General features: G+C 67.8%; 2 protein-coding genes across 7 annotated transcripts; both read left to right on the top strand.

The window, feature by feature from the left end:
- Nucleotides 1-647: 647 nt before the first annotated feature.
- Nucleotides 648-16286, top strand: LOC129211349 (laminin subunit beta-2-like). Of its 6 annotated transcripts, XM_054838293.1 has the most exons (37): nucleotides 648-777; nucleotides 1206-1313; nucleotides 2098-2193; nucleotides 2948-2997; nucleotides 3547-3722; nucleotides 3828-3951; nucleotides 4061-4134; nucleotides 4236-4424; nucleotides 4503-4566; nucleotides 4644-4849; nucleotides 4931-5051; nucleotides 5400-5588; nucleotides 5711-5890; nucleotides 6171-6283; nucleotides 6416-6495; nucleotides 6762-6918; nucleotides 7083-7235; nucleotides 7357-7515; nucleotides 7617-7738; nucleotides 7984-8104; nucleotides 8675-8867; nucleotides 9090-9233; nucleotides 9688-9919; nucleotides 10196-10359; nucleotides 10452-10676; nucleotides 11128-11342; nucleotides 11437-11533; nucleotides 12012-12390; nucleotides 12475-12659; nucleotides 12734-12963; nucleotides 13058-13261; nucleotides 14412-14556; nucleotides 14642-14849; nucleotides 14940-15081; nucleotides 15397-15573; nucleotides 15677-15833; nucleotides 16012-16286. In XM_054838293.1, the coding sequence occupies exons 1-37, from the start codon at nucleotides 773-775 to the stop codon at nucleotides 16143-16145; spliced, it is 5718 nt and encodes a 1905-aa protein (XP_054694268.1). In that variant the 5' UTR covers nucleotides 648-772; the 3' UTR covers nucleotides 16146-16286. The 6 variants fall into 6 exon arrangements, with proteins under 6 accessions (XP_054694268.1, XP_054694269.1, XP_054694271.1 ...); XM_054838294.1 differs by lacking the exon at nucleotides 2098-2193; XM_054838296.1 differs by lacking the exon at nucleotides 10452-10676.
- A 147-nt stretch (nucleotides 16287-16433) lies between these two features.
- On the top strand, nucleotides 16434-26948 carry LAMB2 (laminin subunit beta 2). The gene is made up of 33 exons (XM_054838300.1): nucleotides 16434-16623; nucleotides 16801-16964; nucleotides 17047-17182; nucleotides 17364-17437; nucleotides 17550-17738; nucleotides 17817-17880; nucleotides 18811-19013; nucleotides 19101-19221; nucleotides 19519-19707; nucleotides 19782-19961; nucleotides 20038-20150; nucleotides 20277-20356; nucleotides 20434-20569; nucleotides 20749-20904; nucleotides 21016-21143; nucleotides 21225-21342; nucleotides 21458-21650; nucleotides 21742-21885; nucleotides 22010-22241; nucleotides 22317-22480; nucleotides 22559-22783; nucleotides 23351-23565; nucleotides 23647-23743; nucleotides 23812-24184; nucleotides 24256-24440; nucleotides 24517-24758; nucleotides 24826-25029; nucleotides 25129-25273; nucleotides 25651-25858; nucleotides 25942-26083; nucleotides 26187-26363; nucleotides 26441-26600; nucleotides 26676-26948. The coding sequence occupies exons 1-33, from the start codon at nucleotides 16584-16586 to the stop codon at nucleotides 26810-26812; spliced, it is 5334 nt and encodes a 1777-aa protein (XP_054694275.1). The 5' UTR covers nucleotides 16434-16583; the 3' UTR covers nucleotides 26813-26948.
- Nucleotides 26949-27244: the final 296 nt, after the last annotated feature.

Genomic DNA, 27244 nt, shown 5'->3' with positions numbered 1-27244 from the left:
CCCATGACTTTGGCTGTGGGGCAGCTGAGGGGGCTGCAGCTTGGGGTGGGAAGTCGGGGCAGCCTTCAGGGGAGCCAGGAGGTGCCTGAACATGGGCTGGGACATCTCACTTGTCCCTCGGATCCCGCTGAGGATCCCTCCCTCCTGCTTTTACTTGCTTTCCAACACCTGAGCTCCTGTTACAGTTGCCTTTATCAGACTGCTTTGGATCTCCTCAGAGCGGATAAGGTTTGCTTGGCAAGATCCCCGTGATACAGACAGGCTGGCTAGTGCTAATGGCTCTTTATCAGCTCATCTCCTGCCAGCTCTGCTAGCCCAGGAGGTGGTGGTGTCTGGCCACCACGCTGTGCTGCCAGAGCCTTGCCGGGGACAGCCCTGCCCTTTCTCCAGGTTTCCCAGCGCCTGCTGTGAGTGGAGCCCTGGGGAGCTGCCAGGCCTCTGCCCACAGCATCCCTTGCCCTGCTGAGATGTGCTGCGCTGTGTCAGGGTGTCCCTGGGGGCACAGGTTTTGGCACCCCCATGGCCACCAGCCTGGGACCTGCTACTCTGTCTGCCCATGACCTTGCTTGCCGGCGGGCTGCCAGAGCACAGCCTTGGTGTGGGGAGCATGCAGCTCCTCTTCCTTCCTTTGGCCTCAGCTAATAAAAGGCACCATCCCTGCGTGACAGTGAGGTCTCTGTTGAGCCTGGCCCCAGTACGTGCGGGGCTCCGGGGCTGCCAGCTCAGCGCCTGGCCTGGCCGGTCCGAAGGATCCTGGGCACCACCGACTGGCATGAGGTGAGTGAGACCCTGGCTCAGGGCACGGTGATGCCCACAGTGCCAGCATGGGGGGGAGCGGGATCCAGCCAGCACGGGTGCTGGGGAAGCACGGCTGGCTGTCATGCTGCCCCGGGGCTCCTGGTACCGCTGCTGGAGACGTGCCTTGAATAGGCACAGACGGGCCCACGCGGTGCAGGGCGAGTCCCAGCCAGGCTGCCTGTCTCGGCGGCCCCGTGTGCCACATGACCGGGCAAGGCAGCCCTGTGGTGATGCCATGCCAGCTCCTGGCCAGCCTGGGCACGAGCCATCACCACGCCACGCATAGGCCACCGCCAGCTTGTACCTGGCCTCTGCCTCACCTTGGTTAAAGCTCAGTGCGGGCAGGTCCCTCCCCTTGCCTGGCACGGCTGCGGAGGAGGAGACAGGCGTCGGCCGCCCTCTTCCAGGAACAGCAGCCGAGCCCAGCCGGAGTCCAGCGGGGCCGAGCTGGCCGACTCTGCAGCCCACCCGGGCCACTGGCCACCCGTCCGGTGCCCCAGGCCCCACAGGCACAGGTAGGAGCCGGCATGCCTGCGGGGAGCCCTGGGGCATGGCACAGCCCCAGGGCACAGGCTAGGCACCGGCAGCCGCTATGAGGTGGCACACAAGGAAGGGGTGTGGGGTCCCTCAGGAGAGACGGGCTGGGTCCCCCCACTCCCGCCGTGCACTTCCTGGGGCTGGTGCGTGCTGGACTTTGCCCGGGGAGCTGTAGCAGTGGGGAGGGCCGAGTTGCTCAGGAGGGACATGTCTAGCTGGCGGCACTGTCGCTGTGCCCAGGCAAGCTCCCGGTGGGGCAGATGCCCGGCACGGTTCCACCCTGCAGCCTAGCTGTGCTGGTGCCTCCACCGTGGGGCATCCCTAGGTGGGGCAAAAGGTGGTGCCGTGGCCTCCCCCGCGTAGCCGCACTGGCTGGTTCCCGGAGCATTGGGCGCCCATCCTGCCATACTGCCCTGCGTGCCTCGCTGCAAGCAGCAGCAGCCACGTTCCTGCTGTGCCGTGCCGGGAGCCCGGGGAACGTGGCGCCGCTGCCTCACCAGCCCACGAGGCACCCTTTTGTTCGCCGGCAGGGCCCGCCGTGCTGCCCGGGGGCCGGGGCGTGCCCAGGCTGCCGACGCCTGGCTGGTCTGGCCTCCGCGGGCGGGCGGGCAGTGGGGGCCTCCAGGCAGAAGGAATCGGCAGTGACATTCCCGTAGCTTGGAGACCGCCGTCCCTTTCAGCGGGCAGCCCATTTGAATAAGAATTGTGCGTGGGGAAGGGGGGCCGCTGGCTGCCGCCATCCCATCGCCACCCTCGCCCCAGCTCATTTCTGCGCGCCCAGCCTGGGGGGGGGCAGCGGGTCCCTGTGGTGCCCCCAGCCTCGGCACTGCCAGCCCGCTGGACGCCGCAGGACACAAGGTACCGGGGGCTTGGGGATCCCCTTGCCGGCATGCAGCCCCGCGCCGCCTCGCCTGCTGCCTTGGCACCGCTTCGAGCAGGGTGGGTGGCGGGGCAGAGTTGCGGCTCCCCCCCGCCAGCCCGAGCACCCCTGCCCCGGGGCCAGCTCCTGCGAGGGGACAGGAAAGATGTTTTTGGGCAGCGCCGGGGCCAGGCTTTGATCCAGCTCTTGCAAGGCTGGAAGCGGGCGGTACCGGGAGAGGAGGAAGCACAAAAGACAGCTCCAGCCTAAATTTAACATCGGGACCCCGGCCAGCGGCAGGGACGCTTTGCCCAGCCGGCTCCAGCACTCCTGGCTCCCCTCCCCGGCTGGCCCTGGCCCAGCCCTGGGACCCCCCAGGGACACCGGTGACACCCGAAGGGATGAATCCACCCCGAGCAGGGCAGGGTGGGGCACGGCACAACCCATGCAGGGTCTGGGGGTGCAGGGCAGGAACTTGGGTCTGCGTACCACAGCCCTCAGGGCCGTGTGGGGCTGGGGCACGGCCATGGGGGTGGGCACTGGGTGCCGCCCCTGGGGACTTTGGGACCCAACTGCCCCACCTGACCCTGCTCCCCAGTGCTGTCCCTGGGGTGCACTACCGTGCCGGAGCTGGGTGGGTGCACCCCGGGGTGCATGGCTGTGCCGGAGCCGGGAGAAGCCAGGCCTTGGTTGCACTGTACCCCGTGCCGTACCCCATGTCCTGCTGCAGCGCCGTCTCTGTGTCCCCCCCAGGCAGAGCCTGCGACTGCCCATGGACCTCCTGGCGCTTGCTCTCCTCCTGGGTAAGCACTAGCCTTGGTGGGGCACCATGTGCACCCATGGTGCTGTGGTGGCCCCAGGACCCCAGCCGGGACGGAGGGTGCCGGGTGGTGGAGGCAGCGGCAATGGCGATGCTCCCTGGCCGGCAGCAGCCAGGGCCTGACGGCCGCAAATCCCAGCAGGGAATCCAGGCTGCGCTGAGCCCTGGCGGGATTAGTGAGCGCCTGATCTGGCTCCCAGCTCCCCCCGGCACCGCACAGCGCCTGGGGCTGCCCGGCCCCCCAGGAGCACAGGCAGCCACCCCCTGCCCGGCCTCTCCAGCCCTGCGGCCGCCAGCCCCCCGCTCGCCCCCGCTGCCCGCCCAGCCCTGCTCCCTGCCCCCTGGTCACGAGGCCTCGGCACTGTTGCCAGCACCTTTCTGGGTCACGGAGCTTCGTGCTGCATCAGTGGGTCGGGATGCAGGGATGGGACAGCTGGGGGTGGGGTGGGTGCCGTCCGGGGTGCGTGGGGAGATCGGGGGTGCCTGAGGGTCCTGGTGGAGCCCCCAGCCCGTGCCCTTATGCTCCCTGCAGCGGGGGTGCCAGCGGTGGGGGGCTGGCAGGAGCCTGACCCAAGCCACAGCTGCGCCCATGGCAGCTGCTACCCGGCCACTGGGAACCTGCTGGTGGGGCGAGCCCCCCGCCTGAGTGCCACCTCCACCTGCGGGCTGGACGGGCCCCAGGAGTACTGCATCGTCAGCCACCTCCAGGTGAGCCTGCACGGCCCCGGCACGGCCCTGGCACGGCCCCGGCACAGCTGGGCACCGGTGCAGCCTCCAGCTGCCCATCCCTGACAGTGCCACTGCCCGGCACAGGACTCGGAGAAATGCTTCACCTGCGACTCGCGGGACCCGTCCCTGCCAGAGAGCCACCGCATCGAGAACGTCATCTACCTGAGTGGCCCCCATGGCCAGCGGACCTGGTGGCAGTCGGAGAACGGTGAGACGTGGGTGGCAGCAGGGCTGTCCCTGTGTGCATGTGGCCTGGGGCTGCATGGCTGGGGGGAGTCTGCCACAACCCTGGCCATCACCCCTCCGTACCCCCCCAGGCATGGAGCACGTCAGCATCCGCCTGGATCTGGAGGGCGAGTTCCACTTCACCCACCTCATCATGAAGTTCAAGGTGGGTCCCAGCACAGGGGTGCCTGGGATGGGGTGGGACAGGATGGGACGGACCCGTGGGGGCTGTGGGGCTGGCCCCCATCCCACCTGGGTGTCCCGCAGACCTTCCGCCCAGCAGCCATGCTGGTGGAGCGCTCGGACGACTTTGGGCGCAGCTGGAAGGTCTACCGCTACTTCGCCTACAACTGCTCTAAGCTCTTCCCTGGCGTCCCCGTCCAGCCCTCGGGGCTGGTGGATGAGGTGCTGTGTGACCAGCGCTACTCCGAGATCGAGCCCTCCAGCCATGGGGAGGTGTGTGGGGCCAGGGCAGCGTGGAGGGGGGCTGGGGGGGCTGAGGGGCTGGGCTCACCCACTCCTTCCTCTTCCCAGGTCATCTTCAAGGTGCTGGACCCCTCCATCCCCGTGGCAGATCCCTACAGCCCAAACATCCAGGGTGTGTGGCCGGGGGTGCCGGGGTCGCGGTACCGGCAGGTGGCGGGGCGGGTGCTGATGGTGCCACCCCCTCCCCAGACCTGCTGCGCGTCACCAACCTGCGGGTGAACCTCACCAAGCTGCACACGCTGGGGGACAACCTGCTGGACACGCGGCAGGAGGTGCTGCACAAGTACTACTATGCCGTGGATGAGCTGGTGCTGCGCGGGAGCTGCTTCTGCCATGGCCATGCCGCCCACTGTGCCCCAGCACCTGGTGCCCCGACGTCCTCCGTCCCTGGCATGGTGAGGTGCACGTGACTGCTGGCACGGCATGGTGGCCCATGGGACCCATCGGCCACGCTGAGATGGGTGTTTCCCCCACAGATCCATGGGCGCTGCGTCTGCAAGCACCACACGCAGGGGCTGAACTGTGAGCGCTGCGAGGACTTCTACCATGACCTGCCCTGGCGCCCGGCCGAGGGCTCCAGCACCAACGCCTGCCGCCGTGAGTGTCCCACGCCGGCACCACACTGTGCCCAGGGGCTTGGGGTGCCACGTGCTGGGTTGGGGGAATGGGGGTCCTGCATGCCGTGCATGGGGGGTTCAGCATCCCAGAGGCTGTGGCTTGGGGATGGAGGTTGAGGGTCCCACGTGCCATGCTTTGGGGTTGGGGGTGCTGCACATGGGGCTGGGGCTTGGGGGGGTCGGGGTGCTACAGGCTACAATTTGGGGGATTTGAGGGGCACCCTGCTGGGGTGTGGGATGGGAGTCCTGCAGGCTGGGGTTTGGCACTGTGGGTGCTGCCTGCTGGGATTGGGGTGCCACGTGTTGTGCCACGGTGCCATCCCCACAGGGTGCGACTGCAACGAGCACTCGTGGCAGTGCCACTTCGACATGGCCGTCTTCCTGGCCACGGGGAACACCAGCGGGGCCGTGTGTGACGGCTGCCAGCACAACACCATGGGCCGCCACTGCCACCTCTGCAAGCCCTTCTACTACCGAGACCCCCGCTCTGACATCCGCGCCCCCACTGCCTGTGCCCGTGAGTGCCCCAGGGTCCCAGCCCCACAGCTCACCCTAGCCCCACGGCTCCCGGTGCCACCAGCCCCATAGCTCCCAGTGCCGGCAGCCCCAGCTCCCTGTGGTCTCTCTCCCTCTTGGCAGCGTGCGACTGTGACCCGGCGGGTTCGCTGGAAGGAGGCGCCTGCGACGGGCACACGGATGTGGCGCTGGGCATGATTGCAGGGCAGTGCCGCTGCAAGGAGAACGTGGCCGGTCCCCGCTGCGACCGCTGCCGGCATGGCGCTTATGGCCTCAGCCATGGCGACCCACAGGGCTGCCAGCGTGAGCTGGGACCCAGGGATGGGCATGGGAGGATGTGGGGTGGAGGGATGGGGATGGGGACAGAGGGATGATGGAGGGATGTGGGATGGAGGGATGTGGGATGGAGGAATGTGGGATGGAGGGATGGGGATGAAGGGATGGGGATGGAGGGATGGAATGAAGGTATGGGGATGGAGGGTGGAAGGACACGGGATGAGGAGGGAGGGCTGTGAAGCCGATAGGCTGCAGTTCCATGTGGCAGCCCCTCACGTGTGGGGGTCCATGCATGTGGGGGGGGCAGCATGCAGGTGTGACCCACGGGGCACGGTGGCGGGCAGCTCCCCCTGCGACCCCATCAGCGGGGACTGCTACTGCAAGCGCTTTGTGGCCGGGCGGTCCTGCAGCCAGTGCGTGGTGAGTGCCCCAACCTGCCCCACAGCCTGCCCCACACCATGCTCCGTGGCCCTGACTGTCCCCAGCCCCACAGCACCCTCCAGGGCCGGGCTGGCCCCACACCTGCCCCATGCCTCCCCCCTCTCACTGCAGCCTGAGTTCTGGGGCCTGAGCTACGACGTGGGGGGCTGCCGGCCCTGTGCCTGCGACTTCGGGGGAGCCTACAGCAACCGGTGGGGCCAAGCACAGCACCCGGTGGGGCACAGGGAACAGGGGGTGGGAGTGGGGACAGGGCTGGGGGTCAAGCGCTGAGGGAGGGACAGGGACATCGATGGAGGGACAGGACTGGGGAGATAGAGGGGGCTGGGATGAAGGGAGGGATGGAGGGGGGGATCTCCATCCCCTGAGATGGAGGGATGGGGACAGGGATGGCGAGAGGGATAGACAAGAACAGAGCCAGACAGAAGGATGGACAGAGGGTTGGACCGGTCACCCCCAGGTGCTCCATGGAGGATGGGGCTTGTCCCTGCCGTCCCCACCTCATGGGGCGGCAGTGCGACCAGGTACAGCCCGGCTTCTTCTGCGCCCCCCTTGACTACTACACCTACGAGGCTGAGCAGGCCACTGGTCATGGCCACAGCCACCCCCAGCTCCCAGTGAGTCTCCTGGGGGGGTCCCTGCACCCCCAGCCTGGGCTTGTGCATGGCTGTCACCGTGCTCCATGCATGGCTGTCACCCTGTCCTGCATGTGGCTGTCACCGTGCCCTGTGCACGGCTGTCCCTGTGCATGGCCACCCGTCCCCTGACCCTGTCCCCGCAGGGTGCCATCCGGGCAGAGGTGCCCCAGGACTGCCTGGAGTACGACACTGGGGAGCCAGGAGGGCGCAAGGGACGCCTGCGGCACCAGCGCAGCCCCCTCCATGTCCCCCAGCCCCGCACCCCCTTGCGCCGCAGCCGCCAGCAGCCCCCCAAGGTGAGCCCCGGGGGAAGCAGGATGGGGAATGGAGCAGGGCATGGCAGGGTGCTATGGGGTGGGGGCGGACGGGGGGGCAGAGCCAGGGGCTGGGGCTGAGCCGTGCCGGTGCCCTGCCCAGCCGGACGTGGAGGAGGTGGTGCGGGACGGCACCGGGCACATGGTGACGTGGACGGGCTCGGGGTTTGCCCGGGTGCGGGATGGTGCCGGCCTGACCTTCCGCGTGGACGACGTGCCCTACCCCATGGACTACGAGCTGCTGCTGCGCTACGAACCTGAGGTGAGCATGGCCATGGCCATGGGCCAGCCACGGCGTGTACGGCACGGCATGGCACAGCACGGCACGGCACAGCCCTGACGCCGGCTTGCCTGTCACTGCAGTCTGCCGAGGACTGGGAGGCCGTGGTCGGCGTCAGCTCCCAGGTGTTGCCCACCAGCCCTCGCTGCGGGAACCTGCTGCCCTCCGAGCAGATGTACCGTGAGAGCCTGCCCCACAGCCAGAGGTGGGATGGGGGGGGATGAGGATGGGGATGGGATGGGGACAGGGATCAGGACAGGGACAAGGAAAGCCTTGCCATACTCCCAGAACTGAGGGATGGGGATGGGATGGAAACAGGAACAGTCCTGCCCCCCAGGTGAGGGATGGGGATGGGGACAGGGACAAGGAAGGTGGCTGGATGCTGCTGCTGTCCCCTGGCCATCCCCATGGCTCTGGGGTGCCCGTGCCCCGACACCTGCCTCTGCACAGGTATGTGCTGCTGTCCCGGCCCTTCTGCTTTGAGCCCAGCACCCCCTACGAGGTGACCATGCGGCTTCAACGGGCCGGTGTCACCCAGCGCCACCCCAGCGCCTTCATTCTCATCGACTCGGTGAGGGGGGTCCCGCTGCACCACCCCATGCCTGGGGCTTGGCAGGAGTGGGGTGATGGGCTGGGACGGGACCACGGACTGGGGTGGGTGGTGACATCCACCTGGGGCTGCATGGGGGGGTGAGGTGGGGATGGGAAAGGGGATGGGAATGGGAGCGGGAGTGGGAAAGGGGATGGGGATGGGAAAGGGGATGGAAAAGAGGATGGGGAAAGGGAATGGGGATGGGGATGGGAAAGGGAGTGGGGATGGAGATAGGAATGGGGATTGGGATGTGAATGAGAATGGAAATATCAATGGGACTGGGGATGTTGATGGAGTTGGGGCTGGTCTAGGGGATGTCAACGGAGATGGAGATGGGGATAAGTATGCCTGTGGGGATGGTAATTTGGATGGGAATATCAGTGGAGCTGGGGCTGTTGATGGGGCTGGGGCGATCAAGCCCCCAGCAGGGTTGGGGCTGCCCCGGGGCAGACAGGTCTGGCCCAAGAGCAGGAGCCAGGTCCCACAGTGGGGGGTGGCTGTGTCGTGTCCCCCCCCCATCTCCTCTCCCACTCCTGCTGCCTGGCACAGCTGGTGCTCCTGCCGCGGGTGTCGGAGCTGCCGGGATTCCATGGGGCGGAGGCAGCGGCAGCGGCGCGCCGGGAGGAGCTGGAGCGGTACCGGTGCCTGGAGGCTTTTCGCATGGTCCCCCCACCCCCCCTGGCCCAGGCCTGCGCCCGCCTGGTCTGCAGCGTCTCAGCCCTGCTGCACGGCGGGGCGATCCGTGAGTGGGGGGCTCCCTGCCAGGGTCCGGGGACGTGCCGGGGTCCGGTGTGGTGGGTCGGGATGGGGCTGTGTGCACGGCAGGGCGGGGAGGGGTACCTATGCCAGTGGGTCAGGATGAGGCCATGCCCATGGCAGGGGAGCTGTGGGCAGGGTGCGGGCAGGGTGTGGGCAGGGTGCAGGCAGGGCAGCCCCAGCCCCACACTGGCTCTGCTGCCCGCAGCCTGCCAGTGCGACCCGCAGGGCTCCCGCAGCAGCGAGTGCCAGGCGCAGGGAGGGCAGTGCGAGTGCAAGCCCCACGTCCTCGGCCGGCGCTGCGACCGCTGCGCCCCAGGCAGCTACGGTTTCGGGCCCCTGGGCTGCAGCCGTGAGTAGTGGGATCTGCATCTGCCGGGCATTCCTGTCCCTCCTGTCTGTCTGTCCATCCGGCTGTCAGAGCTCTGCTCACTGCCTGTTCATTTGTCTGTCTGTCCATCTGTCCATGCATGTGTCCCTCTCAGCCCTGCTGTCCTGCAGCCTGTGGGTTGGGTCCCAGTTCCCCCTCAGTCCACCTGTCTTTCCATCCATCCATCCATCCATCCATCCATCCATCCATCCATCCGAGTCCCATGCTCCTGCCTGGGGTGGGCACTGCCCTGTCTTGCCCTCCCTCATCTGCCCATCTGCCTGTCCGTCTGCCTACCCATGCATCCACGTGAGCCCCCCACGTGCCCCCATGGGTTGGGGGATGCCCTGGGTGCTGGTCCCCCGTCTGTCCATCAGTCTGTCCATCCCTGTGTCCCTGCACCCGTGTCCCTGACTCCAGCCGTGCCATCCCGCAGCCTGCTCCTGCTCCCTGGAGGGCTCGCTGTCACAGCTGTGCGACGCGGTGAGCGGGCAGTGCCGGTGCCAGCCCGGTACCGTGGGCCGGCAGTGTGACCAGTGCCAGCCTGGCCACTGGGGCTTCCCCACCTGCCGGCCCTGCCAGTGCAATGGGCACGCTGAGGAGTGCGACCCCCGGACGGGCAGCTGCCTGCACTGCCGCGACCACACTGCCGGTCGGCACTGTGAGAGGTGAGCCTGATCGGAGGGGAGGGGATGGGGCAGCATGGCATGGCGTGGGATGGGATGTGGTGGGATGGGATGCATGAGATGGGATGGGATGGGAGGGGAGGGGATGGATGAGATGGGAAGGTAGGATGGGATATGATGGAGTGAGATTCGATGGGATAGTGGGATGGAATATGATGGGATGGATATCATGGCATGGCGTGGCATGGACGAGATGGGATGGTGGGATGGGATATGATGGGATGGACCCCCCAGGGTGCTCACCTGTCGTTCTTGCAGGTGCCAGGACGGTTACTACGGGGATCCAGTTCTGGGCTCGGGGCAGCAGTGCCGGCCCTGCCCCTGCCCCGGCTACCCCGGCACACGGCACTACCACGGGAGTGCCTGCCACGCTGACGAGGAGACCAACCACATCATCTGCCTCTGCGCACCCGGATACACCGGTGAGGGGCAGGGCGGGCGCCATGCAGCGGGGACCCCTGGCACCGGGGCTGCAGGACCCGGGCACCCATGGCCCCCCCCCGCCTCACTGCAGGGCCCCGCTGCGACCGCTGCTCCCCCGGCTACTTTGGGGCACCAGAGACGGAGGGGGGGGTGTGCCGGCCCTGCCAGTGCAACAACAACATCGATGCCAGCGACCCGGGGGCCTGTGACCCCCACACGGGGCACTGCCTGCGCTGCCTGTACCACACCACCGGGCCCCGGTGTGCCCACTGCCAGCCCGGCTACTACGGCAATGCCCTGCAGCGCAGCTGCCGGCGTGAGCGGGGCGGGGGGCTGTGCCGGGGCTGGGGCTGTGCGAAGGTTTGGGGGTGTGGGGGGGTTTGGGGTGATGCAAGGGCTCAGGGTGAGGGTGAGGCTTGGGGCTGCGTTGGGGTGTGGGGGGATTGGGGTTGTGTGGGGGCGTAGGTTGGGCAGGTTTTGGGGGTGTCTGGGGATTTTGGGCTGGGTGGGGTCAGGGCCAGGTGAGGTTTGGGGCTGTTGGGGGGGGTTTGGGGCTGTCGGAGGGGTTTGGGGCGGTGCCTGGAATCGGGGCTGGGCAGGGGACAGGAATTGGGGTCGGGGGGTGGTGTTGGGATCGGGGGGTTTAGGGTTGTGCCTGGGTTTGGGGCCAGGCGGGGGATATGGAGCGCTGGGGCCAGGTGCCAGGAGGTCATCGCCTGGGCAGGGGGTGCGGGCTGAGCCCCACATGGCCACCCACCTTTCTGCAGGCTGCGGCTGCGACCCACGGGGAACCCTGGCCTCCCACTGCACCGCTGGCGGCTGCACCTGCGACCGTGGCACAGGCGCCTGCGCCTGCCGGCCCAACGTGCTGGGCAAGAGCTGCGACCGCTGCGCACCCCACTTCTGGAGCCTGGGGGGGCCAGGGGGCTGCGAGCCCTGCGGCTGCCACCCTACGCGTGCCCTGCACCCCGCCTGTGATGCGGTGAGACCCCTGACACCCCAGCACCCCGGCATGGCTGTGCTGCCCTCCCGGCACTGGGCGAGCTGCCCAGCTGAGCACGCCGCTCTTGCTGCAGGTGACGGGGCAGTGCCAGTGCCGGCCTGGCTTCGGGGGCCGTGTCTGCTCCCAGTGCCAGGAGCATCACTGGGGAGACCCCGAGCGGGAATGCCGAGGTGGGGGCACGTCCCAGGGACTGAGGTCACAGGAGCTCTGGGGATGTGGGGTGTCCCGGGGAATGGGGGTTCTTGGGGAAACAGGTGGTCATGGAGGGACCCTGGGTACATGGTGGGACTCTATGGACATGGGAGCCCTGGGGACATGGTGGGACTCTCAGCATGGGGACCCTGGGGACTCTGGGAACTCAGGAGATCCTGGGGACATGGTGAGATCATGGGGACATGATGAGACCTTTTGGGCATGGGGGACCCTGGACCCATAGCAGGATACTGGGGGCCTGGAAGACCCTGGGGACATGGGGGACTCAGGGCACCCGGAGTACATGGTGGCATTGTGGAGATATAGGAGACCCTGGGTACATGGTGGGGCCCTGGAGATGCAGGAGGACACAGTGGGATGCTGGGGACACGGTGGCATGCTGGGGACATGGGGGTCCCTGGGGAGGCTGGGCCATGTTGCTGCTTGTCTCTGCAGCCTGTGAGTGCGAGCCGCTGGGCGCTGAGAGCCTGCAGTGTGAGCAGGCCAGTGGGCAGTGCCAGTGCCGGCCGGGCTTCGGGGGGCTGCGCTGTGACCGCTGCCAGCGGGGCCACCAGGACGCCTTTCCCCGCTGCTCGCCTTGCCACCCCTGCTTCGGGCGCTGGGACCCGGCCCTGGTCAGCCTGCAGGACGGGCTGCGGCGCCTGGGGGCACAGGCACGGGCGCTGCGGGAGGGGGGCTCCATGCCCCCGCTCAGCCCCCGTCGCCTGCGGGTGCTGGAGGAGGCGCTGGGACGCGTGGAGCGGCTGCTGGGTGAGGGGGGCAGCCCCGGCGGCCCCCTCCTCGATGAGCTGCCCAGGTGGCTGGACAGCACCAGGCAAGTGTATGCGGTGGGCTGGGGAGGGGGGACCCCGCTTTTTGTCACCCAAAAAGGCTTGAGACCCCTCTCCCCCCACCAAAGGATGGAGCTAGATGACTTCTGGAAGCAGCTCCAAGAGCTGGAGCGACATCTGGATCAGCTGGCGCAGGCAGATGTGCGGCACCGTGATCAGCTAGCCGGGCTGAGCCACGAGCTAGGGGGTCTCAACCGAACTGCCTCCCACCTCCAAATCCTCCTCGGCACTGTGACGGCGGCTGGATTCCGCGGTAAGAGCATCCAGTGAGGACTGGGGGGTTCAGTGGCAACCATCCCAACCAAACCCTGACTCCGGCATCTGCAGAGTCTTACCGCAGCATCCTGGTATCGGCGAAGGACTCGCGGCAGGCAGAGGCATTGGCCAACGGCACAGCCAGCGAGCTGAATGCAGCACAGGCGATGCGGCGGGCAGCCGAGCGGGCGCTGCGGCAGCGGGGCAATGCTTTCCGCCGTGGCATGGCTGCGGCACGGAAATCCTTGCGGGAGGTGCAGAAACGGGTGATGGGACTCAGCGTTGCCAGAATCAATGAGAAGGTGAGAGCGGGACCGGTGGGGGGGCAAATTGGTGCATGGGGGTCTCCCCCCATGCCGTGTTGAGCTGCCAGCTCCACCATTGGCATCACTGCAGATTTGTGGGGTGCCTGGGGACCGGAGCTGCGAGCAAGCGCCTTGCGGAGGAGCTTTGTGCCAGGACAGCGTGGGGACACGGCGTTGCGGCGGCATGGGCTGCACAGGGGCACTGCCTGTCTCAGCTCAAGCCTTGAGCAGTGCCCGTAACGCCTCGCAGCAGCTGGAGGTGGCGTTGGGGCAGCTGGGTGTTGTGGTGCAGAAGGTAGGGGTGGTGGCTCCATGGCACTTTTTGGTGTCCCCTTGTGTCCCCTTTGCGTGGCCCGCTTGTGTCCTCTCCATTCCACTTTGGTGTCCTCTTGTACGTTCCACTTGTGCCCTTTTCAGGCCACTTCGGTGTCCCCTTCCATGTGCCTCTTTGTGCCCTTTCCATGTCCCGTTTCCATGTCCCCCTGTACATCCTGCTTGTGCCCTTTTGTTGTGGTTTAACCCAGCCGACAGCTAAACCAACCACAGAGCCCTTCGCTCACTGCCCTCCCACCACTGCAATGGGGGAGAGAATTGAAAAGAAAAAAAAGGTAAAACTTGTGAGTTGGGATAAAGACAGTTTAATAGGACAGAAGAGGAAGATAATAATAATAATAGAATATACCAAACAAGTGATGCGCAGCACAAATGCTCACCACCCAAAGCCGATGCTCAGCCAGTTCCTGAGCCATGCTGCCTCTGGGCCAACCTCCCAGTTCTATACTGAGCATGACGTCATATGGTATGGAATATCCTCTTGGCCAGTTTGGGTCAGCTGTCCTGGCCATGTCTCCTTCCAGCTCCTTGTGCACCCCCCCACCTTCTGGCTGGCAGGGCAGTGTGAGAAGCTGACAAGTCCTTGACTGCTTGGCAACAACTAAAATATCAGTGTGTTATCAACATTATTCTCATCCTAAATCCAAAACACAGCACTATGCCAGCTGCTAGGAAGAAAATTAACTGTATCCCTGCCAAAACCAGGGCACCTTTCCATACCACTTTGATGTCCCCTTCCATGTCCCACTTATGCCCTTTCCGCGTCCCCTTGCACATCCCGCTTGTGCCCTTTCTGTGCCCTCTAGCATGTTCCCACCGCCGTATGTCCCTCTTACGCCCCTTTGCAGATGCCCCTTGTGCCACTCGTGTGCCCTCTTGGGCCACTGCTGCACCCCCTTGCACACCCCTTTTATATCCCCTTGCACACCCCTTCCATGCCCCCTTGTACTCTGTTGCACACCCCCTTGTGTCCCCTTGCATGGCCCCCATGCCCCTTTGCACGCCCCCTTACACCCCCTTGCATGCCCCCATCTTGTCCCCGTGCATGTCCCCTCGTACCCCCTGCCCCCCCCCTGTGCCCCCTCCCCGGGGCTGCCCCGTGCCCCCCCCAGACACAGGAGGTGCAGGAGCTGGCGCGGGGGGCGCGGAGCCGGGCGGAGGAGGTGCTGGGGCGCTCGCAGGCTGCCCGCAGCCGTGCGGAGAAGGCGACGGCCCAGCTGCGGGACTTCATCCGCCGCATCAAGGCCTTCCTGGCAGGTAGCGCCGGCACTGGGTGGGCACACGGGCACGGCAGGGCTCAGCGCGCCCACCCTGAGCCCACCCTGCTCCTGTGTCCCCGCAGAGGAGGGAGCTGACCCAGGCAGCATCGAGCTGGTGGCCCGGCAGGTGCTGAACATCTCCCTGCCCAGCAGCCCCAGCCGGATCCAGGAGCTGCTGCGGGAGATGCGGGAGAGCATCGGCCAGCTGGAGGGGGTGGACATGGTGCTCAACAGCACGGTGCAGGGGCTGGCCACGGCACAGGGGCTACTGGTGCAGGGACAGAACGCCAGGTGAGTAGTGGGGGACATGCTGGGGCGGGCAAGGGGTGGGGATCTGTCCCCCAGCGCTGCCAGGGGCTGGACCTGCCCATGCCGCCGCAGGGAGCGAGCAGAGGGCGTGAGGGATGATCTGGCGGGGACACAGCGGACGCTGGAGGTGGCGCAGGCACAGGCGACAGCGGCGGGGAGTGCCCTGCGGAGCGCCAGGGATGCCATCCAGGCAGCCGAGAGCAGAGCCAAGGAGGTGAGTGGCACTGGGACGGTGGGCATGCCGGGGCTGTGGGAGCGGGGCCAATGCCGCCAGCACAGCTGGGGAGCAGGGATGGTGCTTGGGGCATGCTGGGGGCAATGGGGTTGGTGCCGTGGGGGCACTGGGAGCAATGGGGTTGGTGCTGTGGGGCACTGGGAGTAAGGGGGCCACCAAAGGTAGTGAGACTGGTGCCAGGGGGACATGGAGGGTGTGGGGCGGGTGCCACAGGTTTGCCAAGGCAGTGGGGCTGGCGCCATGGGCACGGCGGGTCGCTATGCATGCCAGCAGCCAGTGTCTGTGCCTGCCCAGGCGGAGCGCAGGCTGCAGGCGCTGGAGGGGAAGGAGTCGCGGGTGCAGCAGCGGCTGCAGGAGCTGGCGCAGCGCGTCACTGCCCTGCAGGAGCAGGGCCGGGATGCCCGCCGCATAGCCCAGCAAGCCAAGGATGGAGCACAACGCGCCACTGCTGCCTCGGGAACACTCAGCCAGGTGAGCCCCGGCCCTGCTCAGCCACGGTGGGGCACCGAGGGGGTATGGGGTGCTGGGGGGGGGGACAACGACACTCAGCCTCACTGTGTTCTTCTGGCATCAGGACCTGGCGCAGGTGACACAGCGCTACGTGGTGCTGAAGGGCCGGGTGAATGGGCTGGATGGGGCGTCCGGCGGGGCCCTGCAGCGCGTGACACGGCTGACGGCGGAGGCCCAGGACCTCCTGGACAAGGCCAGCAGCAGCCAGAGGAAGCTGGAAGGTGAAGGGGGAGCCTCTACTGGGGGGCATTCCCTACCACCCCGACTCTGCTTGGTCCCCACCTCCCCATGCATGTCTCCCCTTGTCCTCCTGGGCACATCCTGCCTGGTGCCTCAAGGGTGGCACAGGCTGGGGGACACGGTGTGGGGCTGCACCCCAACCGTGCCTCTGTCCCGCAGAGCTGGAGCAGCACTTCGGGGCCAACGAGCGGGTGATGGCAGCGAAGGCAACGCGACTGCAGGCATTGGAGCAGCAGGTCTGGGGGCTGCTGGAGGAGATCCGGGAGAGGGCCAACGCTTACGCCACCTGCTAGGGACCGGCGGCGGGGCCGGGGGCTGGGATCCGAGGCCCGGTTCTGCCCCGTAGATCCCCCGGTCCCCCCAGCCCGGGGGTCCAGTCCCCTCCGCGGGCGCATGTAGCGCGGCCGCGCCTGCAAATAAAATCCTGAACAGCGGCTGCCTGTGTCCGGTACCTGCCTGCCTCCTGCCTGCCTCCTGCCCGCCGGCCGGCTGCGCCAGCGCTCCCCGCTCCGGCCGGGATCCGCCCCGCGCTTTCCGCGCAGCCCCGAGCGCTGCGCCCGCCGCCCAGCTCGGAAGGGGGGGCGGGAGGGACCGGGACGGGGACGGGAAGGGGAACGGGAACCGGCGGGGCGGGACGGGACGAGACCGCCGGGCACCTGCTGAGCGCCCCCTTTGCGCCCCCTTTGCGCCCCCTTTGCGCGCCCCGGTTGCGCCCCCGTTGCGCCCCCGCGATGCGGAGCCCCGGCGCCCTCCTGCTGCCGCTGCTGGCCGGTGAGTCCGCGTTTCTCCCCCGCCTTGCCCCCCGCTTCGGGGTCCGGTGCGGGACAGGGTCCGTCTCGGCCCCGCCGCCCTGTTTCCGGGCGGTCGCGGAAGGGGCCCCGGGCGACGGCGGGGGGGAGCCCCGGCCCCGGCCCCCCCCAGCGCCCTCAGCCGCCCGCTGCCCTGCAGGGCTGGTGGGGGCCCCGGCCCCCGACACCCCCCAGGGCTGCGCCCGTGGCAGCTGCTACCCGGCCACGGGGGACCTGCTGGTGGGGCGAGCCCCCCGCCTGAGTGCCACCTCCACCTGCGGGCTGCGCCGGCCCCAGCCCTACTGCATCGTCAGCCACCTCCAGGTGAGCGGGACTGGGACGGGACGGGGATGGGGGGGCACGGGATGGGGATGGGGACACACACCGCCGAGCCCCTCGCTTGCAGGAGGAGAAGAAGTGCTTCACCTGTGACTCACGCCAACCCTATGACGCCCGCGCCAACGCCAACAGCCACCGCATTGAGAATGTGGTCACCACCTTCGCCCCCCGCCCCAAGAAAGCCTGGTGGCAGTCGGAGAATGGTGAGCAGCGGGCGGGGGCGGCAGGGCGTCCCAGGGGGCTCTCCTTCCCTTCCTCCCACGCCGAGGAAGTGTGACTCAGCCAGCGGCTGTGGACGCGCCCCTGGATCATGGCCGAGTGGGGAGGACGAGCCCTGGGGACCCACGGGTGGGTGCTCCCCGTGGTCACACATGCCATCCCCAGGCGTGGAGCATGTCAGTATCCAGCTGGACCTGGAGGCCGAGTTCCACTTCACCCACCTCATCATGACCTTCAAGGTGGGTCCTGGCACATGGGTACCCAAAATGGGACGGGATGGGATGGTACAGGATGGGATGGGGCCTGCAGGGGCTGTGGGGTCAGCCCCTGTCCCAACTGGCCGTCCCGCAGACCTTCCGCCCCGCCGCCATGCTGGTGGAGCGCTCGGCCGACTTCGGGCGCAGCTGGAAGGTCTACCGCTACTTCGCCTACGACTGCGCCGCCTCCTTCCCCCACGTCCCCCGTGGGCCTCCGCGCCACATCGACGATGTCGTCTGTGAGTCCCGCTACTCCGACATCGAGCCCTCTACCGAGGGGGAGGTGAGGTCCCGGCAGTGCTGTGGGAGGGTTGGGGGACCCCCCCGATCTCCCCTCACAGCCCTGCTGTCCCCCCTCTAGGTGATCTACCGGGTGCTGGACCCCTCCATCCCCATCCGGGACCCCTACAGCCCCACCATCCAGAGTGAGTCGCCTGCCCCGGGCTCCTGCCTGGCTGCTCTATTTTGAGCGCAGCTATTTTGGCCGCGCTCTCCCTGCTCTGAGCCCCACAGCAGGGTCAGGGCCAGATCCAGTCTCTGGGCTCTTGCGCCCCTCCTGCACCCTGCCCCGTGGGAGCAGCTAAAGGTTGGGCTGCATCAGGGGAAAGCGGAGGAGGACGGCCATGCCAGAGCCAAGCCCAGTGCCAAGTAGTGTCTGTGGTGTGGGATGGGGTCGGGATGGGCAGAGGAGTCGGGCCAGGCGCAGGATGTAGCGGGTTAATCACCCAGGGCTAAATTTAGGCTGGGAGCAGGAGGGGAGGAATCTGCAGGGCAGGGCTGCTGGGAAGCTGCATTCCCGGGGGAGCCGTCCTGTCCTGCCAGGGCCCCCAGGCTGCACCCGCTGGGCGCAGCCGTCCTCGGGGCACAGCCCCCAGCAGTGGGTGCCCTGATGCCCAGAAGGAGCCCTAAGCCCAGGGCACGTGCTCTGCACTGGTGGGGGCACAGCCTGCATCTGCTGGGGGGACCTGCAGAGCCCTGGCCCGTGCATAGCTCCAGTGAGAGTCGTGCACAACCACGCGCACGGGAGCTGAACCACCGCAGTTACGTACAGCCCAGCCTGGCCATGTGCGACCACGTACATGTGAGCCAAACCGTGCACAGCCCTGTGCCAATAAACCATGCCATAGAAAGCCGTGCACAGCTGAGCCCGACGGTGTGCAGCTCTCCATGGACGCCCCGTGCCATGAACAGCCCAGCCCAGCTCTGCACAGGCAAACTGAGCCGTGTCCAGCTCTGCCAAAGCCACCCACAGCCCCCCGTGGCCACACAAAGCCCCCAGATGTGCCTGGCAGAGCTGAGCCATGCACGGACAAGCCTGGCCGCCCTGTGCCAACGCCGGTCTTTCCCCTCCCCAGACCTGCTGCGTGTCACCAACCTGCGGGTGAACCTCACCAAACTGCACACGCTGGGGGACAACCTGCTGGACACGCGGCGGGAGATCCGGGAGAAGTACTACTATGCGCTCTACGAGCTGGTGCTGCGCGGGAACTGCTTCTGTTACGGGCATGCCTCCGAGTGTGCCCCGCTCAGTGGGGTCTCTGCCACCACCGAGGGCATGGTAGGATGAGCCGGCCCCGCATGCCCTGCCCGAGCCAGATGGCTGCACTGCCCAGTCCTGCAGCCCCTCATTGTGGCATCCTGGCAGGTGCACGGGCGCTGCGTCTGCAAGCACCACACGCAGGGGCTGAACTGCGAGCGCTGCGAGGACTTCTACCATGACCTGCCCTGGCGCCCGGCCGAGGGCTCCAGCACCAACGCCTGCCGCCGTGAGTGTCCCACGCTGGCACCGGCTCCTGGGACAGAGATCCCAGTGCCAGGGCTGGCAGGCTGTGCCCTGCCAGGGGTTTTGGGGTGCTGAATGCTGGGATGTGGTTGCGTGGGGACTGGCATCCTGCAGACTGACTCGGGGGGGTTGGGTTGGGGTAGTCTGGGGAGGTTTGGGGTTGGGGTGCTGCATAGCAGGGTAAGGGTGTCAGGGCTGGGGAGTTTTGGTACTGTGGGTGCTGCATGCCAGGTGGGGGGGTTGGGGTGCTGCATGCTGTGCTGCAGCGCCATCCCCGCAGGGTGCGACTGCAACGAGCACTCACGGCGGTGCCACTTCGACATGGCCGTCTTCCTGGCCACGGGGAACACCAGCGGGGCCGTGTGTGACGGCTGCCAGCACAACACCATGGGCCGCCGCTGCCACCTCTGCAAGCCCTTCTACTACAAGGACCCCAGCAAGGACCTGCGGGACCCTGCAGTGTGCCGAGGTTGGTGCTGAGGGGGCGCGTGGTGTGGGGCTGGGCTGGGGGGGACAGGGCGCTGACCCTGCCTGCGCCCCCAGCCTGTGACTGCGACCCCGAGGGCTCTCTGAACGGGGGCCTGTGCGACGGCGCCGACGACCCGGCCCGGGGACTGATCGCGGGGCAGTGCCGCTGCAAGGAGCACGTGGCTGGACCCCGATGCGACCGTTGCAAACCCGGCTTCTTTGGTCTCAGCGCTGCCAACCCGCAGGGCTGCCAGCGTAGGTACCAGGGCAGCACATACCGGGGCTGGGCACATAGTTTGGCCCTGCCAGACACCGCTGGCTCTCCGTGCAGGGTGCCAGTGTGACCCCCGCGGCACAGTGGCCGAAGGCAACCGGTGTGACCCCATCAGCGGCGACTGCTTCTGCAAGCGGCTGGTGACTGGGCACAACTGTGACCAGTGCCTGGTGAGTGGGGCTGTGCCAGGAGCTGTGCACGGTGCTCAGGGCCGTGCATGGAGCTCGGGACCGTGCATGGTGCTTGGGGCCGCGACACCGCAGCCGGGTGCTCCCTGACATCCTTGCCCCCTGCAGCCCGAGCACTGGGGCCTGAGCCATGACCTCCCGGGTTGCCGGCCCTGTGACTGCGACGTGGGAGGTGCCCGCGACAACTTGTGAGTCTTTGCGGGGATGCAGGGGGCGAGGGGCATCCCTGCCGGCATCAGGGCTGATGGTGTCGCTGGGGTACCAGGTGTGCCATGGAGACAGGACAGTGCCGATGCCGCAGCCATGTGGTGGGACGGCAGTGCAGCCAGGTGAAGCCTGGATTTTACCGCATCAACCTGGACCATTACACCTATGAGGCTGAGGATGCTCGGCTGCATCAGGTGAGGGATGAAGGTGTCCCTGGGGGGGAACATCAGGCAGAGCAGGGCAACAGGTGGCTCTTTGCAGGGTCCCCAAGCTGGAAGGCACCGCTCTGCCTCATTGGGGCAGTGGGGCAGAGTGGTGCCTGCCAGCTAAGGTAATTTTTGGGGTTCCATCTCACACCTCCCCTTCACCCCAGGGCTCGGTGGTGGAGCGTGAGCCCCTTGTGGACCATCCAGCTTCATGGACGGGGACGGGTTTTGCCCGCGTGCTGGAAGGTGGCTGGCTGGAGTTTCATGTGAGCAACGTGCCTTTCTCCACTGAGTACGATGTGATCATCCGCTATGAGCCCCAGGTGAGCACAGGATGGACGAGCTGGCGGTGGGATGTATCACCAAATTGGGAGGTGGTGGTGTGGCACGCTGGATGGTGAGGCTTTTTGGCACACTCCCTTCTCTGCCGGCAGCACCCGGAGCCCTGGCAGGAGGTGAGGGTGAGAGTGCTGCGCCCCAGCCCTGTCTCTGCCAGCAGCCCTTGCGGAAACACCATCCCGGCTGACGACCAGCTCTCCACCAGCCTCCCCTCCGGTGCCAGGTGAGTGCCTCGCCAGGACCAGGCTGCACCAGGGCTCACGGGTGATACCCAGCTGCCTGTGCTCTGCTTTGCCCCCCCCAGGTACGTGGTGCTGCCCCAGCCCATCTGCCTGGAGCAGGGCGTCTCCTACACCATTCGCCTGGAGCTGAGCTGTGCTGCTGCTCGGCAGGATCCCACCGCCAGCGTGCTCATTGATTCGGTGAGAGGCGGCCGGGCAGTGGGACAGGACACACCAACACTTTGCGGGGGCAGGATGTGGCCTTAGGGGACACGGGCAGAGATGGGTGTGACAGCCCGCTGACTTGCCCCCCCAGCTGGTGCTCCTGCCCCGTTACTCCTCGCTGGAGATGTTCATCGCAGGTGACCCCAGCTCCATGGAGCGCCGAGAAACCTTTGAACGGTACCGCTGCGCCCAGACCTTCCACGCCGCGGGGCCCTCGCCTGTGGCTGAGCCCTGCTCCAGCCTCCTGCACAGCCTCTCGGCCGTCCTGCATGACGGGGCGCTGCGTGAGTATGGCCCTGTGCCCCATCCTGCGCCCAACGCCCCGTCCCATGCCCTGTGGCAGCCGCCACCGCTCACCCTCCTCTCTGCCCGCAGCCTGTCTCTGTGACCCCCAGGGATCGCTCAGCGCTGAGTGCCACCCCCAGGGCGGGCAGTGCCGGTGCAAACCCAATGTCATGGGACGGCGCTGCCACCGCTGCTCCCCGGGAACCTTCGGCTTCGGGCCTGGCGGGTGCCGAGGTGAGTGCCGCAGGGCTGTGCCAACCTGGCCCTGAGAGGAGTCTGGGCACCCCAGGACTGGGGGGGCTGAGGGGGGATGCTCCTGCGTGCCAGGGGCAGATGCCACGGGTGCCGTGCCTTTCAGCATGCCAGTGCAGCAGCGAGGGGTCGGTGAGCACTGTCTGCGACAGCATCACAGGACAGTGCTCCTGCCGTGAGGGTGCCCACGGCCAGCGCTGTGACCGCTGCCAGCCCGGCCACTGGGGCTTCCCTGCCTGCCGGCCCTGCCAGTGCAATGGGCACGCCGAGGAGTGCGACCCCCGGACAGGCAGCTGCCTGCACTGCCGCGACCACACAGATGGTGAGAGGTGCCAGAGGTAAGCAGGGCACACACCTGGACCGAGGCAGGGTGCTCCTGGCAGCCCCAGCCCCTGCTGACCTCCTGCCCGCAGGTGCATGGCCGGGCACTTTGGGAACCCGGCGCTGGGCTCCGGGCAGCACTGCCGGCCCTGCCCCTGCCCCGAGGGGCCCAGCAGCCCCCACCACTTCGCTGCCTCCTGCTACCAGGACAGCCGCTCCCACCAGGTCGTCTGCCACTGCAGCCCTGGGTACACAGGTGGGCTTGTACACAGCACGCTTGGTGCCCTTGGGGGTTCCCTGTCCCCGGGCAGTGCCCAACACCCTGTGCCGGCAGGTTCCCGCTGCGATGAATGTGCCCCCGGGTACTACGGGGACCCACTGCAGCCCGGTGGGCGCTGCCTGCCCTGCCAGTGCCACAACAACATCGACATGACGGACCCAGAGGCGTGCGACCGGCGGACGGGGCGCTGCCTGCGCTGCCTCTACAACACGGCAGGCCCACACTGTGCTGAGTGCCAGCCTGGATACTACGGGGATGCCACGCGGCACAGCTGCAGGCGTGAGTACCCACAGCCACGCCGAGACCTGCCTCCACGGCCCAGCGTGTCCCTGGGGACTATGCGTGCCCATGGCTGCCCTTGCTCATGTACAGCGCTCTGGGGTCCCTGCTCTGGGCTGTCTCCTCTGCCCAGCCCTGGCATTGCATCCCCATCCCCATCATTATCCCGTGCCCAACTTGTCCTGTTCCATCTACATCTTCATCTTGTGCCCATTCCTGTCCCCGTTGCCATCCCATCCCCGCTGCTACCCTGGCTCTGTCACCATCCCATCCTCATCCCATCTCTATGCTGACCCTGTCCCATCTCCATCTCATCGCCATCAGTGGTCCCCATGCTGTTTCCATCTCACCTCCATCCTGTCCCCACCCCATCCCTGCCCAATCTCTGTCTCCATCCTGCCTGCACCCTCACCCATCACCATCCCCATCCCGTCCCTGCCTGTAGCCCCATGCCATCTACATCCCTCATCCCAATCTCATCTGCATCCCGTCCCTGTCCTCATCCCCTCTCAACACCCCCATCCCTGTCCCAATCCCCATCCCCGCTCAGCGTCAGTCTGGTTCCAGGTTGCTCCTGCAATGTGCTGGGCACTGACGCCAGCACCTGTGGGCCCCAGCAGTGCCAGTGTGACGGGCGCAGCGGCCAGTGCCACTGCCTGCCCCACGTGGAGGGCCAGAGCTGCGACCGCTGCAGCCCCAACTTCTGGAACCTGGGCAGCGGGCAGGGGTGCCAGCCCTGCGCCTGCCACCCCCAGCACGCCCTGACACCTGCCTGCAACCAGGTAAGGCAGGGACGAGGCACAGGGAGCTGGGCTGGGGGTGTGCTGCAGCTCTGCAAGCCTTGGCCACACCATGTCTTTCAGTTCACAGGGCAGTGCTCGTGCCGGCCAGGTTTTGGGGGCCGGACCTGTGCCGACTGCCAGGAGCACCACTGGGGTGACCCACGGCAGCAGTGCCGAGGTGAGAGCCGGTGCCGGCAGGGGGTCCGCGGCGAGCCCCGCAGCACCCTGACCCCGTTCTCCCCACAGCCTGTGACTGCGACCCCCGTGGCGTGGCCAGCACCCAGTGCCACCGCAGCAGCGGCCACTGTGATTGCCGGCCTGGCATCTCAGGCATCCGCTGTGACCAGTGTGCCCGAGGCTTCACCGGCGCCTTCCCTGCCTGCCAGCCCTGCCACCCCTGCTTTGGGGACTGGGACCGGGTGGTGCAGGACCTGGCTGCCCGCACCCGGACGCTGGCGCAGCGGGCCAGCCTCCTGCAGCACACCGGGGCCGCTGGCACCTTCCAGGGCACCTTCTGGCGGCTGGAAGAGAGCCTGGCCACCGTGCGTGACGTGGTGGCTGCCCGCAATGCCACCGCCGCCACTGCTGCCCACCTGACACAGGCCACGGAGGGGCTGCGGTGAGCACCCAGCGCGGGGCATGGCTCCCAGTGTGGCCCCAGGGGCGGGTTGTCACCCCCTTCTGTTGCAGGCGGCAGATTGAGGAGGCGACAGAGAGGCTGACGCGGCTGGAAGGGGAGCTGACGGCCACCCAGGATGCCAACTTCAACGCCAGCCACATGCTGAGTGCGGTGGACCGGGGCTCCCGTGCCCTCAACCACAGCCTGCAGGACCTGGAGCAGCGGCTGCACGCCCTCAAGACCTCCAATTTCCTGGGTGAGCCACATAGCAGAGCCAGGCCAGGGCGGCGGGGCCGTAGCCGGGGCTCTGACGGTTCCCCTGCCACCCCCAGGTGCCTATGACAGCATCCGCCAGTCCCACGGGGAGTCGCAGGATGCCGAGCGCTGGGCAGACGCCTCCACCCGTGCTGTGCCCAGCTTTGTCAGCACCTCGGGAACCACCCGACACCGTGCCGAGCAGCTCCTGGCCAGCCGACGGGACGACTTCAATCGCCAAAATGCGGCCAGCCGGCGGATGCTGATGGACCTGGCGACAAGGGCGCAGGCACTGAGCCTGCACCCACTCAATGAGAAGGTGGGATGCGGGGAGGGGGCCGGGGGGCTGGTGCCTGGAGCCGCCCTGAGCCCGTGCTGCCTTGCAGGTCTGCGGTGCGGCAGGCGACGTGCCCTGCGCCGAGAGCCCGTGCGGGGGAGCTGGGTGCCGGGACGAGTACGGGGCACGGCGCTGCGGGGGTCTGAGCTGCGGCGGGGCCGTGTCCACGGCTGACAGCGCGCTGGACCGGGCACGCCATGCCCAGGAGGAGCTGCGGCGGGCCGCTGGTGATGTGGCCCAGCTCTCCCACAAGGTACGTGGCACACGGGCGCTGGTGGGAGTGGGCAGCACAGCTGCAACCCCCGGCCCTCACACCCTGGGGAAGGTGCTGAGGGTCTCTGCCCCTGCCCAGGTGGCCGAGGCCAAGGGGAAGGCAGATGAGGCCTGGCTGCGGGCGCAGGCGGCCCTGGACAAGGCGAACCAGACCAGGGCCCATGTGGAGAGCTCCAACAAGGAGCTGCGGGAGCTCATCAGCCACATCAAAGCCTTCCTGAGCCGTGAGTGCCGGCGTGCCGGGGGGGCTGGCTGCCCCTGCCCGGTGCTGCGTGGCTCTGCACCTGCACTGCACCTGCGCCACACTGCACTGACCCTGCACCGCGTTGCACTGCATGGTCCCCTCGTTGCACGTGGGCTGTGCTGCCTCGGCACTGCACCGTCCTGGCACCGCAGCACCACACAGCCCCTGTCCCACGCTGCACTGCACAATCCCTGCCCTGCCCCAACCGTCCCGTGCCCCTCCAACCATCCCCTGTCCCCCTGCCCTGCCCCATACTCTTTCCCCATGGCTCCCCCCTGCCCTCCACCACCCCTCGGTCTGCCTATCCCCTCCACTCTGGGGTGCCGCAGGGGATGCACTGACGGTTCCTGCCTGCAGAGGAGGGGGCCGACCCTGAGAGCATTGAGGTGGTAGCCAGCCGGGTGCTGGAGCTATCGCTCCCTGCCACACCGGCCCAGATCCACCGCCTGGCTGAGGAGATCAAGGCGCGGGTGCACAGCCTGGTCAGCGTGGACGCCATCCTGGAGCAGACGGCCGGCGACGTGCGCCAGGCTGGGCAGCTGCTGCAGGATGCCCAGCGGGCCAGGTGAGCCCGGGGACATGGGGACGCAGCCTCATTGGGGAGCCCCAGCCCAGGCTGGCACTGAGGCCATGCTGCCCTGGCTGCAGGTCGCGGGCGGAAAGGGTGCGGGGCACGGCTGAGGCGGTGCGTCAGGCACTGGAGGAGGCACGGCAAGCCCAGGGCATGGCTGCACAGGCGCTGCACCATGCCGCTGGTGACATCCAGCACAGCGAGAGGACCCTCGGCATGGTAAGGGCCCCATCCCCATGACCTCAGCCCCACAGGGGCAGGCAGAGCTCCATTCCCACGTGCAGGCACCCATGTGCCTGTCCCCCGTGCCACCGGTCCCCAGATGCAGGCCCAGACGGTGAGCACAGAGCAGCAGCTGGCAGGTGCCATGGGGCGGATCGGGCTCCTGGATGGACAGACGGACGCCCTGAAAGTGAAACGTGCCAACAACAGCCTGGCAGCCACACGCGTCCAGGAGGCGGCCAGTGTCGCACAGGACCGAGCTGGCGAGGCCAAACAGGTGAGTGAGCAGAGGGGGCATGGGGGGCTGGCGGGTGTCCCGCAGGGGTCCCGCTGACCAGGCCTGCTGCCCGGCAGGTGTTGGAGGGGCCGCTGCGGGACCGGTACCGGATGGCGCAGGAGCTGGTGCAGCACCGTGCGCAGGGCGCGCAGCAGGCGGGCAGCCGAGCGCAGCGCCTGCGGGACGAGGCTGCTGGGCTGCTGCGGGATGCCCAGGGCAAGCTGCAGCGGCTGCGAGGTGAGGCCGGGGTAGGGAGTCAGGGGGTGGCGGTGGTGGGGGGCTGGGCTGACCTGTGTTCCCCCATCCCCGCAGCGCTGGAGGAGGCGTACGAGCGGAACGAGCGGGTGCTGGACGCCAAGGCAGCCCAGCTGGGTGGGCTGGAGGCCAGGATGAGGGAGGTGCTGGCCACCATCAACCAGCAGGTCCAGATCTACAACACCTGCCAGTGATCCCCCGCAGGGGCCTGGATCCCCCCCCACCCCCGGAGCCCCCAGCCTCTCCCACCCAGCCTCTGCCTGCCCCAGGAGCGGCGGGCAGGGTGAGGGCAGCGGGGCACTCCCCTGTGTGAATAAAGTTACAGAGCAAGCCTGCCTCTCCTCTGCCCCATGCCGTGGGCCCCCATGTCCACTCGGGTGGCCCCACAGTGGCCTCCCGGAGCCGCCGGGGTGGGAGCTGCCTGTTTGGCTGCCCCTGGGTGTAGGACGCTGCAGGGCCGGGGGTCACTGTGGGGCTGGGGGACAGTCGGTGGGGCCAGGGGCTGGCTGTGGGGCTGGGGGACGCTGCAGGGGACACCCTGTGGGACGAGCAACGGGGCCCGGGGACACGGGGGGGGTCGGGACACCCGCTGCAGGCCGGGGCCAGGCGGCGCCGCCCGGCCCGTT

This window comes from Grus americana, chromosome 11, assembly GCF_028858705.1.
Source record: "Grus americana isolate bGruAme1 chromosome 11, bGruAme1.mat, whole genome shotgun sequence".
Classification (NCBI taxonomy): Eukaryota; Metazoa; Chordata; class Aves; order Gruiformes; family Gruidae; genus Grus; species Grus americana.
The sequence above is the reverse complement of the archived record's forward strand: the minus strand, read 5'-3'. Positions and strand labels throughout refer to the sequence as shown.

Coding starts and splice junctions, on each gene's coding strand:
- LOC129211349 (XM_054838293.1), top strand. Junction 2,998..3,546: donor GGCGCTTGCTCTCCTCCTGG/GTAAGCACTAGC, acceptor TGCTCCCTGCAG/CGGGGGTGCCAGCGGTGGGG. Junction 12,391..12,474: donor AGGTGGCTGGACAGCACCAG/GCAAGTGTATGC, acceptor CCCCCACCAAAG/GATGGAGCTAGATGACTTCT.
- LAMB2 (XM_054838300.1), top strand. CDS start 16,584: ATGCGGAGCCCCGGCGCCCTCCTGCTGCCGCTGCTGGCCG. Junction 21,343..21,457: donor CCAGCGTGCTCATTGATTCG/GTGAGAGGCGGC, acceptor TTGCCCCCCCAG/CTGGTGCTCCTGCCCCGTTA. Junction 25,274..25,650: donor CATCAAAGCCTTCCTGAGCC/GTGAGTGCCGGC, acceptor TCCTGCCTGCAG/AGGAGGGGGCCGACCCTGAG.